Genomic DNA, 18,742 nt, shown 5'->3' with positions numbered 1-18,742 from the left:
AGTTCCTCAGTAGCTGCTGAGAGCTTTGACTTCAGACTGGAGTCACTTTGACAACTGAGACTCAGACTTGGAGTTCTGTTCAGCAGGAATATAAAAACGAATAATTGTTTTCACTTTTGAAAGGTGCGAGACCTCGACATGGCGTCTTTGCGTCCAGACGTTGCTGGTGTGTATTTTTCCCTTTAAAGCCACAACTGGAAGATATACGGAAGGATTCAAGTGAAGTCGTTTATGAAGCACAAAGACACAAACGTGTCTCAGAGGCCGATGCGATCTGTTCAACATGAACCTCCAAACAAACAAACAGCATGAAGGCGAGAGGAATAAAGGAGGAGGCGTGGAGCGAGCGGTGGCGAGAAGGAGATGAGAGAAAGGAGGTGGAGGAGGACAGGAACAGGAAAGAGGGAGCGCTTGTTGTTAACTACCAGGGAGCTATTCTCAGCTCCGCTGTCCTTTCCGTGATCTCAATCCCTCGTCTTTCTGTCCGTGTGTGAGATGGTGGGGGAGTTCTTCAGGAACACTTAACGAGATGAATTAACCGCCGGCTCACTGAACTGTTGAACCGTGAGAACGACCGCCGGTATCAACCGGGAAAAGGAGGAGACGAAGGAGGGTGTGGTGTGAGACGAACGGTTTCTGCTCCCCAGTGATGAGCGACCTTTGTTGGTTCCGTGTGGATCTGTGATGAGGATTCAGAGCGACACGCCTTCCATGTCCCCGACCGACCCGTTAACGGCTGTTTACGGCTCCCACGGACGCGGCGCAGACTAGACTAATGTTGAAGTAATGAGACTCAGTAACGACATCACAGTCTGACTCGTGGTTCCCTTCATGTCGTATGAGTGGAATATCTGGGGCTTTGGAGGCTTTTACATTTTTAACGGCACAATAAAAACTGTAATGCATTTTTTTTAAGTGTCGTGTAGCTTGGCTGCATTTTAATAAAACAACATCTTGAAGTGATGCATTTCCTGTTTCTAGGCTCATTACGTGTGTCTGGGGGTCTGTGCGTGTTTGGGTTAGTCGGTCACATGTCCTGTTCACAAACACTAAAGAAGTTAAATCAAGTTGCTGCAGGAAGGAAACAGGAACGCAACATGTGTTAGGAAACCAAAGGGAGATGTTTTCTCAGTGGTATTGTTCCGGTTTATGTTTCTCCAAATTAGGAAAACACATTTCCCATCAGCCTCGTTGCTTCTGACATCCACCTTCTATATGAAAGGAAGTCATCTTTCCATCAGCTCGTCTTCCATCGTCTGACACATTCACATCACTGCTCTACGTTCCGCTCTGGCGTCAGTTGTGGACGATGTCTTTTACTCGTTACATACAAAGCGTCCTTTCAAAATAAACTTCCGTCTTCACAGGAAGTTACGTCTCGTCAACAAAACCACTTAGTTTAGGAAATGAGGGCAGTTAACGTTTAACTTGACCGACTAAAGCTGTGAAGAGTCAAAAAGACCTCGATACCTTTATATGAACCCTGTAAAGAAAGAAATGAATTATAAAGAAACAAAGGTTGAATATCTACTATGAATAAGACGCGATGTTGACTCGAACAGATCTCTACGGGCTGAAAGAGCGTGGCCTCATGCGGCCCAGACCACCTCCAGGATGCGGTCCAGACCACCTCCAGGATGCGGTCCAGACCACCTCCAGGATGTGGTCCAGACCACCTCCAGGATGTGGTCCGAGCCATCAGACCTCAACGCGTCCTCAGTGGGATTTGATTGCGTTCCCAAACTGTACTTGGACTAATGTTGCAGAAGTCTTGTGCTGATCATTTATTGATGATGAAATCATGACTGTGAGGTCCTGATGTTGGCAGATGTGAAGAGTTTTGGATCAAAACTTCAACAACTAAACACAGAAATAAAACAAAGAGAACGTTGCTCTGCCCCGGAGGAGAGCGAGCTCCACGTCTCCGTGAACAGACCGACCTGTGACTCCTGACAATTATGAGATTATTAATAGCGGGAAAAAGAAGATTTTCCAGAATGCCAGACGGTCCCCGGTGAGTTGCCGTGTTTTCTAACTGCAGCTCGTTCTGCTGACTTACGGCCGGCGTGTTGCTCTGAGCCGGTAATGAGGCAACGAAGAAATATGAAATATGATGCTAGAGAATATGCTGAGGGACGTTTCTGCTGTTTTTCATGTGACACAATCTGCACGGAGCGAACGACATGTCACCATTAACCTGTGTCCACCTTCCTCGTTCTCATCAAAGAGCACGAAGATACGATCACGCAGTTAAACGAAGCGCCGGCGGTAACGATCACAGAGTTAAATCAGCATTCTGTAGCACTGGAGCATCTCAACGTAGCGGTTAGCGGTGCGATCGCTGAACCTTTCAGGAGATTTAGAAGAGAATGTGAGTTTCCCCACCGATGGGAGTCAAAGTTCTGCAGGAGCTCATCAGAAACGGGGATGAAATGTACAGTCGCTTCATCCGCTTCATTCAAGTGATGAATGGGCTGCTTTCCATTCACCTGACGCCTCTGAAGCTCCTCCGGACGGGCAGCGACAGGGTTGTGAATACACTTCACCTGATTCTTCAGCGCTGCATTGAGAGGTTTTCCTGTGAGTGCTCTGGATGTGAAAGCCCGTCAACTTCATTACGCTGCAGCGGTTTCTTCTCTCTCTCCCGGTCTCTGAGGGTTCACGATGTCCTGCACAGGCTGAATGAGAGCAAAGCTCTCTTCAGGAGGTGAAAACATGTTCTGAATGGATTTTTGTTTGTTTGCTGCCTCGATAACGGAGGTTGTGGAGGACGAGTGTACGAAGATTCATGAATCCCCATGTTTTCAGGTATGTTGTTGATCTGCTAACATGTCATAGGTTTCATGAGCATGTTGTTTCATTTCCGGGTTCTTCTGAGGTGAGTTTTGCCGAGAGACGCCGTGTACGTCTCTGGTGTCGACCTGTCAATCACTGTGTAGCCCCGCCCCTAAAGCTTAGCCTGCTTTATGGTCTGTTTGACTCTAAATGGACCAACTCTACCATCTCTAGGCTCCACGCTGCTAACGCGGCTAACAGATGAGCTCAGCGTGAACGATGTGCAGGACTTGACTCTCGACCCTACGGCAGCGTTAACGGTGATCTCTGAGGTTTGATCCTGCTGGAGGCTGCGGTTCAGCATCTCTTTGATGTTTTGCACTAAATGACTTTCCAGTTAGGTTTTCAGTCTCAATGTGAAAGAGACGAACCTGACGAACGTGAGCTCTGAAGTTATTGTGAATACAAAAGTCTGATGTTTCACAGCCAGCTGGAGTCTCTCCGTCCTCCCAGCGGAGGTCAAACACGGCGGATAAATCTCCACTTCGCTCACATCCTGCTGCTCATGCATTATTCCTGTCCTCCGTGCTTCTTCCCCTTTTTCCTCAAATGTCAGCCTCCTTCCTGTCATCCAAAAGGCTATGCTGGCAGTATTTCTGTTACTCACTCTCCCGTGGACAGCAGAGCCAAATGCCAGCGTTTGCCACCGCCCCCCCCCCCCCCCCCCCCCCCCCACACACACACACACACTTCTTTTATTATCCACTCCTTCACCTCCTCCTTCACCTCCTCGTCCTCCTCGTTTCCTGTGATTGGTGATTCAGAGCGGTGTGTTCAGAGATCACCCGTCGCAGCGTGTTGGCGTAATGAACTCGTCTGTGTGTTGACGGAGTCTTTGTGCTTTTTATCTGGTGAAACTTTTACGAGTATTAGGAGTATTTTAAGAGTAAAGGTTGAGAAGCAGAGAGGAGCTAAACACGGATTCAGTGATGGACAGTCCATGTTCTCTACATGCTCCTCTTCACACACGAGGTAGTAAAAGAACTGCAGTGATAGAAGTATGAAGCGATATTTAATCAGAATAAAAGTAGCGTAACACTGAGAACATGAACTACTCTTCACTGTTGGAGTGTGAAGCTCGTTCTGTGCATGAAGATTTAAATGTTGATGGAATTATTCTACAGTGAGGTGAGTTTTAAAGAAGCCATGAGCACCAAAGCTGAAATAAAGTCAGTGAATGTTGATTTATCATTATTCATATTCCTTCAGTCTGTACGAGTCCAATGATCTAAAGCACAACTTTGTTTTATAAAAAGAATCCAAAGTGTGAATATAAATGAGTTCTCCTCTTCATGGACGGTGTTTTTTGTTCCCTTCCTGCCTTCACAATAAAAGTGTTTCGTTTTCACCGCAGGACGGCCCGCTGAAGTAAAACAAGCGCTCCCAGTTTGGAGCCGTAGAACGAGCTGTTAGCGTCTGTAGAACGATTCCAACACCCTGCAGTCAATATGAATCCTCTACTGCTGTGATTATTAATGATGTGCACACACACACACAATGTAAGGTCAAGCCTTATAAACGCACACACACACACACACACACACACACACACACACACACACACACACACACACACACACACACACACACGTCTGTTTAACGCTCTTCTTCTTTTCAGCATATTCTCTGATGCATTTTTCTGTTATGAAACCTCTTTGATGTTTCTAATCTACACAAAGCTTCGCTCTCCGGGGCCTTTTCAGAGAAACACAGCAGTATGAATAGCAATTAGTGTACATTTATGTGTGTGTGTGTGTGTGTGTGTGTGTGCTCACCAGCTTTTGATTTCTACCTTTTCTGTTCATCTAACAGAGGATCCGTGGGTGTTGGAGGAGCAGCACCGCTGCAGGGGCTTTAAATTCAACCTTCACTGGATTACAACAACTTATTTTCTCCATTATTGTAATTCAGCGTTAACTTTCACTAACACACGAGTTCTTATTCACACAATCTCCGAGCAGACGAGAACACGTCGGTGGCTCGGAGCAGAAGAGGAGAAAGAAAACAAAAACAGCTTTTTAAAACGATTTCTTGTTGCTTTTCCCTCCAAAACTTCGTTCATTCGTGTGAATATCTCAACACTAATTAATCACACAAATTAGCAAAAGCTTCGAGTTTTCAAAAAAGGCACAAATTGCCGTTAACAAGTCCAAATTACCTCGGGGATTTGAAATTAGTGCCGTCTGAGGCTCATTTCTGTTCTCTGATATTTCTAATGGATTCATCTCAGAAAGGCCGGGATCACGGACAAAAGGGCGGCTAATTTCTATCCTCAACAAAGAAATAATTGCAAACCTCTTCAGCTCCTCCTGTGAGAGACGAGAGGCGGGAAGAGAAAGACGAGAACACGAGCGGCCGAGAGATGAAGGACGCAAACGTCAGAGCTTCACTCGATGCAAAGCATGTGTGAAGAAATGTCGTATTATTAAGAAATGACACAAACACTTTAAAAAACACATTCCATATTTCATATTTCCATTATGCAGCAAAAACACATTAGAGGATCATCTGTTCCGCTCCACTGACGTTTCTATTAACTTGTTGTTTAACGAGCATTTACACAACGGACCGACTGGAGAACTCCCCAAACGTGTCGTGTAAGTCGTAGATTGTTGTCGGCTGAGTGACGATGTGTGGAAAAAGAGAAGAATCGACATAAATGGAGGTTATGACTCATGTTCTCATCTATAGGAAACAACCACGATGCGTTGAACTGAACCTAAACAATACTTCTGCTGCATTCGTTTAGTTTCAATGTAAAACTTTGATGGTGCTTAATCAGGAGAAAAGAGGGTTGAACCTTCACAAAGTTTACACTTGTTCTTTAAATGTTGCTCATCTTATCTTGCTGGCAGCTAAAGATGTGTGCATGAGGAGTTTAAATGACAAAGAACAGCTTCATGCAGGAAATGAAGCAGATCAGACGACTTCAAACAACATCCAGTTATGATCCAAATGTCCAACAGATGGAAGGTTTGTTCTGCTAGTGAGAAGGTACCAGCAGGTTCCCTCGACACCGCTGAGCTGCTTGCAGCTTTAAATATCGATAGCAGCACAAATGCTCTCATTTGTTCGTTATCACAGTTCTTAGCTTTCCTCATTTGTTTGAGTGACCCGTTAAGGAGTCCCTGCAGACCCCCGAGAGTCCTCAGACCACAGCTTTGATAAAGCACTCGGAGCAGAATCGGTCTGATTAAAAACAAGAGGTTCTCCGACTCTCTCTCCCTCTGAGGATCGTGGGCGAGAGCGTAATGTCTTCAGACACCAAATAGAGTTCTCTGTCGTGGGAGGACGATTCACCGACAACAGATCGCTGCGAACAGACATCACAAGTCAACGAGATGAGAAAAAGTGAGGACAGATGGGGGGGGGGGGGGGGGGGGGGGGAAATGACATTTCAATCTCCATCAGGTGTGATCTGGAGGCGGGGGGGGGGGGGGTCATCCTGCTCTGATGAAAAGGCCCGGAGGAGAGAGGAGACGAGGAGAGAGGAGAGGAGGAGAGAGGAGAGAGGAGAGGAGGAGAGGAGAGGAGGAGAGAGGAGAGGAGAGGAGGAGAGAGGAGAGGAGGAGAGAGGAGAGGAGGAGAGAGGAGAGAGGAGAGGAGGAGAGGAGGAGAGAGGAGAGGAGGAGAGGAGAGGAGGAGAGAGGAGAGGAGAGAGGAGAGGAGGAGAGAGGAGAGGAGGAGAGAGGAGAGAGGAGAGGAGGAGAGGAGGAGAGAGGAGAGAGGAGAGAGGAGAGAGGAGAGGAGGAGAGAGGAGAGAGGAGAGGAGGAGAGGTGTGGACGGCACAGAGAGATGAAGATTGTGATAACACTGTGTAGAGGATAAATAAATCCTGTGTGTGTGTGTGTGTGTGTGTGTGTGTGTGTGTGTGTGTGTGTGTGTGTGTGATATCTCACCGCCGGGCAGACAGCATCTACCTGTATCATCAGAAAACTCAGAAACTTTTCCTTCACAGCAGCCGTAGATTTAAAAAACTGCCTCAAGAAATAAGTCGACTTCATACTTTTCAAGTTCTTTGTCAAACACTGTTCTCATGCTGTTGTAGCTTCACCTACAGAAAGGGATGCAGTGTAATCCAGAGACACCCCGTGAAGTCAAATCACATGTAATCATGTCATCATGAAACAGGAAGTGTAAAGACAGAAAAGGCCCACACAGAGCAGGAGAAGTCTTTCCTCCAGGAGGTCCATGTTTGTTCCTCGTGTGAAACCAGAAGTCAACGGAGATGTTTTTGTCTCGTAACTTCTGTATCCCTCGTCTCTTTCCTTCCTTCCTTCCTCTCCTTCTTGTCTTCTCTTCTTTGTATCATTCTTACGTTTCCCTTTTCTTCTCTTTAAGTTTGAGGATCAGGTTGTTTTGTTTTACAATCGCCCCCAATCCTCCTCCTCCTCCTCCTCCTCCTCCTCCTCCTCCTCCTCCTCCTCTATCATCACATCATTTGAAGTTGTTAAAGTCTTAAATTGATCTCATAATATAAATATGTTTAACTGGCCCTATTTAGAGTCTGTAAAACTCTCTGAGTGCAGTACGATGTTACAAAATATTATGATAATATTATATAAAATGTTACATTCAAGAGAATATAAATAGTACTATTAGATTTAACCGCAACAAAACTTCACTTCAAAGGTGATGAGCTGCAGACACACACACACACACACACACACACACACACACACACACACACACACACACACACACACACACACACACACACACACACACACACACACACACACACACACACACACACACATCTCAAAACTCTGGAGGGAGTTAATTAAACCTCAGTCCTCCCGTTAGATATCGATTATTTCGTGTAGTTCAAACGCAGCGCGGTTAAACAACTTCTTTCAATAATTGGAGAACGTAGTGAAGTGAGAGCTGCTGCAGCTCGTGAGAGCTGCTGCAGCTCGTCGTCGTATGAACGACTGTAAATGTTGCTGCTCAGCGACTACAACTCCCATGAGGCACCGGCAGCCGTACATGAGACCTGTCGGTGTTAACGTAGTAATAATTGTTTCTATCTTCATGTTGTCCCACAATGCAATGCAGGAAAATCTTGGAAAACAAAACACAAGTTTTAAATCTATGTGTTTATCGGGATTATACAATTTAAGAAATTTAAGTCTCGTTTTCCTCCGTAACACGTCTTCTTTCAGACTCGAGGAAATAAAACATTTATTTTATTATATTGTCTGTTTAATTCTGTAGATTTCTACTAAATTCACCAAAAGTTACCATTAGATAATGCCTCATCTGCATATTTAAATATAACGTTTCAGAAAACGTGTAATACATGAAACAATCATCTTAATGTGAGTGATGAAGTGGTGAAGTTTCATGGTGATCTCTATGAGTTCATGTTTTGACCCTATCCACCTGTATTCCTCTTAACCTGAGATAGTTTCTGCTGAAAATGAAACAGAAAAACGCCGTCGAAGAGAGAAATGTAGGAGCGGTAACACCTCGGTTTGAGTACGAGGCTGCAGCTCGCCTCCTCTCCACCGTCTCTCTCTTTCCGGCTCGGCGGTTTCGGTGAAGACGGCGTGAACTCACCCTCTTGATGTCCTTGCCGAAGGTCTCGCTGAAGCTGGAGCCGAGGATCTCGAACTGGACGTGAGAGTTTGAGCCGCCGTCCTTGAAGTCCATCGTCCCCGTCAGACCTGTGATGTTCCCCTGAAGAGAGGAGAGAGAGACGAGAGAACACTTTGACTCTTTTAATAAACTAATAAACTTCAGAGTCCCATTTATCTTAACCTCTTACTTTTACGGTGTATTTTTTGGCCTCTCATTTAGTTGTTCAGTGTGGAGGACGTTGCTCTTTTATTAAAGCGTGTTTTATCTCGTACCCGCTGTAAAAGAGACCTCGTCAGTATTGTTAACTTTAATGTTCATGCAGATAAAATGTAATGAAGTGACAGAGAGAGAGGGACGGAGACAGAAAAGACAGAGGACACTGAGACGATATTAAAAAAGAGGTCAAAGAGAGAGACAAAGGGGGAGATAGGTTAAGAGGAGGAGGGAAGGAGGGAAGGAAGGAAGGAAGGAGGTGAACAAAAACAATCCTCCAGGAAGATTAGAGGCCAAATGGTGGAATTACTCAGACTTACATTTGGTGTAAATCAGCAGATTTCTTTATTTGTTATTTAGGTGAATGAACATCTACTTCCTGTACCTTTAAGAATCAATCCCATGATGCTTTGGGAGCTGCTAAGATGTGTCATAGTAGACTCGTTTGAGAGACGCAAGTCCTGATCGGAGTCGATCACCGGCGATCGATGACGTCATGAACACGTGGTCATCGATGACCTCACGAGAGCGAGGCGGAGCCGCAGCTTTTAAAGGAGCCTGCATGACCCAATGCATGATGGGAAACGCCTGGCTGTCGCCGGATCAAAGAGCTGATTGGCTCTTAGATTTCACAACAAACACCACGTTTTGTAGAACATCCTATTTGTCTGAGTAATTGTAATATTTAACGCTCGATTGTTGGCTGTTAGTCGCATGTTGTGTAATGAAGGATAGAATACATATCCACGCACATTCAAACATCAATAAATATTAACAAACACAGATCAATAAATCCCAACGAGGTCCGTAAACTACAAGTAGCCTACAGATCAGATCGAACAGGAAGTAACTGTTTCTCCTGCTTTCCAGGCGAGAAGCAGCTCATCTCAAACCAGAATGTTGGTGTCAGAGTGACGACCCACAGAAATCCCTCCACCAAGAAGAAGGACGTTTATTAATTAATGCTCAGCTTTATGAATTCATGATCAGCGACGTCTGCTTCCTGCCTCCGTGTGGAACGAGCAGCGCGAGACGTACGACCTGTCGCGTACGATATCGTCAGAGCCGAGAGCAGCTGGTGGCGCTGATGCTGCTGTTTGCACTGAAAAGGCCACGTTTTGAAATGTGGCCTCATGACTTCCATCGGTTCACGTAGGATGTAAAGCGAGACTGAAGACACCCGTCACTGCAGGCCGGCCCGCTAAGCGTTCGTCTGTCAGCTGCAAAAGGTCGCGAGTCGTCGTCGCCTGGAGGAGAAATAACGTCGGATAATGTTTGTTTTGGTTTTGCTACAAAGTCAGCCATGCTTCCAGTCCTCCATCTGTCTCTCCGACAATAAAGACACATCACCTGACTCCTTCTGTGTGGCTGCCTTGTACAGCAGGGCGGTGTTTTTCTGATCTGAGGTCTGTCAGAGCGTCTTAACTCTGATGGAAAAGCTTGTTGGGAAGGAGACAAGGTCACGAGAGCCGCCATCAAACATGGAGTTACGGACGTGACGGCTTCAAAACAAAAGAACCACAGATTGAGCTGGTGACCTTCAGTGACCTGAAGAAGACGGTCTGAGCTGCTGAGCTCAACCGTTAGCTTCACTCAAAGGGTTTTTAGAAAAGATTATCAAGACCAAGACCATTGAGGACTGAGGCAGCTGAGGCTCAGTGGGTAGAGGTCCTGTAAACCAGGCGGCTCTCTTCCAGTTATCTACTGAATTATCAACCAGGAGGTTTAAATCCAATAGTTTCCAACTAGCAGAGAGAAAAGTCGCTGCATCCAGACGTCCTTTGAGCGCTTCAAGTTGAAATTCTCTGAACATTTCAGGAGGACTCTGTGTTCACATCATGAGGACTCTGGTGGACCAGAGGAGCTGGACTCTGTGTTCACATCATGAGGACTCTGGTGGACCAGAGGAGCTGGACTCTGTGTTCACATCATGAGGACTCTGGTGGACCAGAGGAGCTGGACTCTGTGTTCACATCATGATGCTCGGTGCTCAAACACAGTCAGAGTTGATGGACAATGTTTTCCTCGTGTTGAATTATTAATGTGAAGATGTCGGCCATGTTTTCTAACCAGAGAATTGTTTCTGTTGCTGCTGTTTACGTTCCTGATGATGCAAATAAAAAACGCAGGAATGTGCTGCTGCTGTTTATTTTGACGCGTCCTCGATGCAAAGTTACGTCTGTCAGATTGAGCACCGACGAGCTCAACAAGCATCCTGCGTTCGGTGTTCAAGGTGAAAAAACAATGTCAAATAAATAGATGGTAGCTCAAATAGATCACAAATAGCAAAGGAGCGATGATACTCTATCATGCAATGGTAGATAGAGTGGAGATATTAAATTATTGTTGTCATAGAAAGACTTAGAAAGGGCCCTCAGGACTATGTGGACACCCTGAGGTGCGCTTCATCCCAGCGTTCTTGCTCCTTTTCTTTGTACACAGACTTCTACTGTAGATGTAAAGAGAAAGGAACCAACGACGGCCGATACGTTGACAGAACTACAGTGTGTTGACCTGCATTCATTAGCTGGTGTTTGCCGTCCTCTCACAAAGTAAGTTTCCATCTCATCAGCTGCTGCAACTGTTCAAGTTCAGGTAAAAAACCGGAGCCGCTGCTCCCTCTATGAGATGTGATGTAATGTGAACTGTGACAAAGACTCCCTGACACAGTGGAGAAACAAAGAGGCTCAGAGACATCACATCATGTGTGTTTGTTAATGGGATTAAATATGAGTTCTTTCTGCAAGCCTGGGTCGAGTTAGTGAAACTGTGTCACTATTGTTGATTCATTATTTATCATCGACCTCGAGAACGTCTGTCAGACGACTCATCGAGACGACGGCGTAACAGATCGTTGCATCACGCTCTACGCCGACGATGCAATTATGTCTACAACAAAGCAGTGTGTGTGGTGCTGTGAGAAATCTAGATATTACCCATCGCTTTAAATATCTTGGTGTTATTATGAATTATAATGGTTCACTTTCAGCAATTTTTGTCATTTTCTGTAAATGTAGGACATTTCATGACCACAGAGGACACGTGGTATTCTCAGGTGTTCTCTAAAAGCCGTGTGAGGCTCTGACAGGAAGTAGAGAAAGATCTCTAACGAGCTGCTGGTTGTTAGAAACAGAATAAAACGGAGCTCTTCATGCTCCGAGGGACTCATCAGCTCAGTCTTTCACCAATTAGACCGTGAGAACGGAGGCTCCAGGTTGTTTGATGCTGACGTTGGGACGGATGTCTGATCTCACTTCTCTGAACAAAGATGTGTATTCTTGTATTTTAGGTTGTTGTAAATCTAATCACGCTTTAATGATCTTTTCAAAAGGTTTTGTCAATTAAATCTGTAATAAAGAAGCAACACATTCTCTAGTGTTACAGAAGACATCAAGGCCAACGTACGAGCCAACAGCCAATTAACAACCTGCTAATCAGCTCGAGGAGCTCGTTAGAAGATATATGTTGACATATTTCAGCTTCATTTCAAACAAAACTACTTATTTATTGAATGCAAAAGTGATATTTGTATCACCAAACAAAGATCAGGTGTTTACGTTAACCAACAAATGGAATAGCTGCAGAGCATTGGAGGGCACTGTTTAGGGCCCTGAACGCACCGTGAGACTTCAGGGACACTGTGTTAATGAACAGAAGGACTCAGTACCTTCTGGATGGTCTCCAGCATGGACCAGCCTCCGTTCCACGGCTTGGTGGACTTCCTGATGCAGTTGAGACTGGCCATGCTGTGCCACTTTCTGTCCTCCAGCTTCCTGTAGAAGGCGTTGGCCATCATCAGCACGCTGTCGTACAGGTAGAGGTTGGACACCTGCAGAGAGAGAGAAGGTTTGAATCAAATACATGTTGAATATTAGCAGCACGGCTTTATGTGAAACACACGCTCGGTCTCAAGATGTCAACAAGAAACGTTCCAAAGACAACAGGACTGAGCAGAACATACTGCAGCACCTTTAATACTTCATCTGTAGAGCTCATCTCTGACCAGCAAACATCTCGTTAAAGAAGACGCGAAAGATAAAAGGTTCTTAAGACAAAGTGGTAAAATAAATGTTTTATTTTCACTCGTCTGAAAGAAGACGAGACAAAAGTCTCTTAATTCTTAAAATATGATCCTTATTAACGCACACTTTGTTCTTCATATTGATCCTCTTAACGTTCTGTGTTTGTATCCATGAAATCATGTCATGAAGGTTAAACTCGTAGATTTAATACTTGTTTTGTTTTCCAAGATGTTCCTGCATTGCATTGTGGGAAAAACACTAACAACACTCTAACCACCGAGTGTTTTTACTCTCAACTGACCACATGTGTGACACAGCTGGCTGCTGCATCATCTGCTGGCTCAGAGAGCCACACACACACACGCACACACACACACACACACACACACACACACACACGCACACGCATACACACACACACACACACACACGCACTGGACAGTCAGCTAGTTGCCAGCCTGCCCACATGTGATCATGTCGTCTCTCACCCTGGGCTGCAGAGGATGGAGGGGACACACTGTGACAAATCACACACCCAGTCACTCTCTCTCACACACACACACACACACACACACACACACACACACACACACACACACACACACACACACACACACACACACACGTCAAAGCAGGGAGCAGAGACCAAATGCAGGGTGACAAATGAGCATCACTCTGTCCAGATGAGTCCAGCTGACTGGCATGAAGTCCATGCAGCACGCTGCCTGAGGTACACACACACACACACACACACACACACACACACACACACACACACACTAAGATGAAGGATGTATTCCTTCCTCATCCTCTTTTGTCATAGAAAGGCTGAAATCTGAAGAGAGAACACATTGGTACGACAGAGACGAGAGAATCTGATCTTTGTGTTTAAAGCTTCAATCGGCTGAGTTTCAAATGTGAAAACGCAAAACTGGAACCTGCTGTTGGTCCTGAAATGACCGACATGTTGAATACAACCGCGTCAGCAAATAAAGGAAAGAAGGCCTGACATGTGTCACATTCATCTGATATAATTGTTGGAGACAATCTGCCAAAGGAAGGAGTGTTTGACACCAGAGCTACAAGACTAAAACATCTGTGCAGCTTATCTCCTCCTGATGACCAGATTTAAATAAATCACGAGCTCGTTTCACAACCTTCAGCTTGTTCTGGTAGAACTTCTTCAAACTAATGCAGTCCAACACAATCAGTGCAGGACAGAGCAGAGACTGAATCAGAGGTGAACCCGTCCGTCTTACCTCCAGGTTCTGCAGGTATCCTTCCTGCGGGTCACACAGCAGAGACGAGATCCGGTGGTTGTGTCTCATGCAGCGCGAGCTGCTGTCCCTCCACATGGGGAAGATCTGCCGGATCACCGTCATGCGCCCCAGTGCACTGTGGGTAAGCTCCAGGATCTCCGTGTCGCTGATTTCCTGCGAGGGGACAAAGTGACGGAGACGTCATGTTTCTGCCGTCTGTGTGACAAGTCGGGAAATATGCACTTTAAAAGTTAAAGAAAACGGTAACTTCATGTTTGAAAAAGATCATCCACAAATAACATAATGAGGATTTATTGAAACCATAAAGAGTGTTAAGAAGTGGTTAAAATACCAACATGGTGTTTTTCTTACATTCTTTATTGTGTACTTTAAGATATAATAAACTGTGATCACCGTATACGTCTCTGGTAGAGACCTGTCAATCACTGTGTAGCCCCGCCCCTAAAGCATCCCCTGCTTTATGGTCTGTGTGACTCTAAATGGACCATCATTCACTAAATGAACATCATGCTGTATTGAAGAAGACTTGAAACTAGAGATTGAGACCATAAACTCATGTTTACAATGTTTACTGAGGTAATAAATCAAGAGAGAAGTAGAGTCATTTTCTCATAGACTTCTATACAACCAGAGGAGTCGCCCCCTGGTGGACACTAGAGAGAATGCAGCTTTAACACGTGAAGCTTAATAGGATAACGAGAGAAATATCTCAGGTAACACTTTGAACACTGTTTTAACGTGAATAAACTTTGCACTCTCTACTCTCCTTCTTATGCCAGTTGTTGTAACTTTGTACAAATTAATTGCGGTAAAGTTCTTGCTGACGACTTATTAAAACTTCCTGAATGGCAGAAGCTTTGTTTCGTTAAAGTGTTTAAATGAGTCTGTATTTACCAGCGAGAAGCATCAACACAATGATGAACTTAAATGATGTTTACTTCCTCCAGCGAATGACTGAAGAGCAGCGATCAGGCAGTGTTCACACTAACGACAGGCCGGACGATTCATAGAGGAGCTTCCATTGATGAACATGTTTAATTAATTTGACGCTCAGAAACCCAATTACTTCCTGTGAGGTGTAATTATAGATAACCTCAATCCAACTTAAAGCATAAACATAATCTATGAACAATATTGGCTTTATTATGCTCAGCCTAATAACACCAAACATAATCAACAACCCGGAGTCCCAGCTAATGACTCCGTTTGTTTTCTTCAGCTTGAAGGAAAAAAGTCCACTTTGTTGCATTTTTCTGTATTTTATTTTTTTTCTGTCCAATTAAGAAGCACCGTTCCCGTAAACAACAGTCAGAAGGATCTGCTGCTCATTTATCGGAGGCGTTCTGAGGATTCTCTCAGGTTAAAGGGTTTAAAGACAAAAACAAGTTCCAGGTCCTGTAATTGCCTGTCAACACATTAGGAATCCGTCGGCTGTGTTTGCTGAGGTGTTTTTACTTTGTCTTCTTTTCATTCCATGAAAAAAACCCCAGAAAGAAAGTTTAATGCTAACATGCTACTTAGCATAAAACAGTATATGTGAGATATTATAGTACGTCTAAAACCTTAGTATTAAACCAATAGAACGTACATTTCATCCTATTTCTTGTGAAACGTTGCAGTGTGCAAACACTGGATACAACGCAGGTATTTAATATCCCACAATGCAATGCAGTAGTGGCGACGGATGGAAGTTAATGGGGGCTGTTAAGTCCCACGATAAACCACCGTATCTGTGCTGTTTCACCTTTAATGGAAAAATGCTTACACACAATTTAAAAACAAACACATTATGTGACGTTGACTGATGTTTTTTATCTAAAAGTGTGTATATTTTTCTTGTTATTGGTTTCTAGGTACATAATCTCTGTCAGAAGCTGCCTATCATGATAAATGAGCAGATTATTATCACTGAGCAGACTGTGATTATGACCAGATCAATATATGAATGGCTCTGATTATAACTGCACTCAGTCAGAGACTTGAGCGGAGCAGTTTGCCTCACTGCTTTACATTCATACCACAAATCCAGCCTTCATTATTAGCTCACATACACAAACCTCATGACAGTGTTTAACTAAAGAAACTGCAGCTTCCTGTTTGTTTCTTTTAAACCTTTACGAAGATTATTTCTTACCAGCGTTAACGGTTTTATCTTCCAGTTAATATTGGACGTCTCAACAGAGCTCTGCTAGCTAATGTTAGCAAAACAAAGTGCAAATGCTAATTTAGTTAATTGAAGAACAAAGTAGCAAGTAGGCTATAAAGGTCCAGATTTATAGAACATTTGAACATTAGCGCCACCTCCTGACAATAAAAGGAAACTCGTTAACGTTAGCCTTCCTGAATATCATTAAATACCACGAACAGATTGAACATGTGTTAGTTAGGATCTATTACAATCAAATGCTGATAGAAAACTACCGGCTTGGCACCAACGTAAGCTCACTCCCTTCTTTTGTGCTGAGCAAGATCATGTGGTATTATTGAGAAGCTCCAGAAAGTTACTCAATGGAACATGTGGTGGGATTGTTTTGTCAAAAACCTGTCAACATTTCGATGCACTTCCTGCTCCAAGAGACACAAAGTAAACTGAAGAAAACTCAAAGGTCAGGACTGTCAAGCTCTTCCACACCAAACTTTATAGATCCGGATTCTGTTGGTCCAACTTAATGTACTCGGGTTGGATCAACTTAATTTACTACTGTAAAATGAGTTCAAACAACCCTATTAAGTTAAGTTGGACCCAACCCTAATAAATTAAGTTGGACCAACATAATTGCTTAATGCTTAAAGAAAGCAGTTTAATCGTGTGGAAATACTTTTCGTGATTTAGGAAATTCGTTGAAAGCGGTTTTTTTTTAGTAAAGAGACACAAAGGTCAGGGCGAGTTCTTTACACCAAACTTTATAGAGCTGGATTTAACACTAAACTATGTGGAATCGTCACGTTTCTAAACACATGGAGCTTTGTAAGTTATGAACTACACAGGCTGTTTATTAAGTTGGTATATCAGCTGGACTTGTTTGAAAATCTTCTCTGATGTGATATTTGAGGTAAACGAGACGACATGCAGGTTGGATTTTATTGTCCCGCCGTGTTTTACATCACAGCTTCAGGACTCAATGAGACAATCAATATTCAAACGGCTTCCACCTCTCAACCACAAACTGCAGGAGCTGAAATGGATGTGATATTACAGGTAATGACCTGTGTTCAGGCACAGGAAGAAGTGAGCTGAGGTTCATGGGAATCAGATAAGAGGTATTTTCTGAGTGCAATGTAACCTTCAGGAACGAGTAATGTTGTAGGGAAAGATGGGATCCCGAGGACGCTGAGAGGGGATTTTACTGCAGCTCATTCAGAAAGCAATGAGGCTTCAGATAATAGAAAACATGGCATGTGGAGGAGTTTGTCATAAACATGCTGTTAGACACTAAACGTCCGTCCACTTGCTTGAGGCTCATTACAGAAAACAACACGGTTGGACGAGACGGATTAAAGACGCAGAAACATCTTCGCTGTTACAGCGAGATAGAATATGTGAAAGTTGTCCCGAGGTTTCCTGAAAACAAAAGGGTTCATCCTCTGACTACGCTGTCAGACCTACATCGCCCACAATGCAATGCAAAACGTGGTTAATGTTGTAAATTGATACAAACAAAACAAAAAAGTCAATAAAACTACTCGGTTAGGTTTAATAAATATGTGGTTTGGCTTCAAATACGTACGCTTGTTTTTTAAAATGATTTTTATTTACAGACGTAAATGGAACTAAGTCAACGTTGACTTCTGGTTTCACTCGGGACGCGTACAGCGGTCTGCTGAGTCTAAGTCCTGTGTTTGTTTGTTTGAAGCCAATCATCCCCCCCGACCTCCTGAACCTACACGGACTTTAAATTAGAAACATCGATTATTTGTGATACGTCAGAAACAAGCGTAATTAGGGAGAAACGTGATTGACGATGAAGCGCCGCTGGGAATTTAATTCAGAGCCCAGGCTGGAAAAGACAACGTGCAACAAATCTCAAGAGGAAATAAGATCTCCAGTTATATTCTTCTCTGATCAGAAGGAAAAAGATGCTCTGCTTTGCATTAAAAAAGGAAATTATTCTGTGAAACCTAAATGATATCTGAACAGCTCTCTCAAGGATAAAGACAATCCACGATGAGTACAGTTACATTAGTGAAACCAATCACGAATAAACTACCGTATGAGACTCTGAGCAGAGGAACCTCTGACCATAGAAGAAGCAGAACTCAATCTGCTGCTGTTGATTTGAATAAACCAAGAGTTTGGAGTTCATTTATTATCGGCGTGAATATGTTTTCTGATCCCTCGGCTCTCGTTACCTGCAGCCTAACAAGCCGTGCAGCCTTTGCTTTGGTTGTGTGGAGGAGACGAGGAGACACATAAGGAAACAAGGAAACAAGGCAGTGATGGATTTAGCCGTCGATACAGACGGACGGTTTGACCTCCACGCCTGCAGCAGCTGTAACGGGACCCGGAGCTGCTCTTGTTCACAGATTTGCATTTCAAAGAGTCATTAACAGCTTCAGCTCGTCCGGGACGAGCCAGCTCAGGGAACGAGGTTCTGTTCTTCACATAAAACACGTTTTCAAACTCTGACGCTAACGATGTCGGGATCACTAAGAAATCCTGAAAACTGTGTGTGACGTGTTAGTAAATGAGCTTTTTTCTTTCTTCTCTTTTGTTTTGTAATTTACTGGTCGACAGGTCTTTGAATGCACCACGGAGACGTTTAACACGGGGACACTTACATGTCAGTGAAACAGGTTTAAGATGTCAG

The 18,742-nt window shown here is 44.0% G+C and overlaps 1 protein-coding gene across 1 annotated transcript in view; it reads right to left on the bottom strand.

Moving 5' to 3' along the window:
* Positions 1 to 18,742, bottom strand: part of LOC306713306 (glutamate receptor ionotropic, delta-1-like) — a gene marked incomplete at both ends in the record, with an annotated part of 302,522 nt that overhangs the window by 31,592 nt on the left and 252,188 nt on the right. Inside the window, 3 exon segments of the mRNA XM_079182959.1 lie at positions 8,399 to 8,518; positions 12,300 to 12,461; positions 13,914 to 14,087. Of these exon segments, the coding sequence (XP_079039085.1) occupies positions 8,399 to 8,518; positions 12,300 to 12,461; positions 13,914 to 14,087 (456 nt within the window).

The sequence above is a fragment of the Pholis gunnellus genome, assembly GCF_910591455.1.
Source record: "Pholis gunnellus genome assembly, chromosome: 21".
Lineage (NCBI taxonomy): Eukaryota > Metazoa > Chordata > Actinopteri > Perciformes > Pholidae > Pholis > Pholis gunnellus.
The sequence above is the reverse complement of the archived record's forward strand: the minus strand, read 5'-3'. Positions and strand labels throughout refer to the sequence as shown.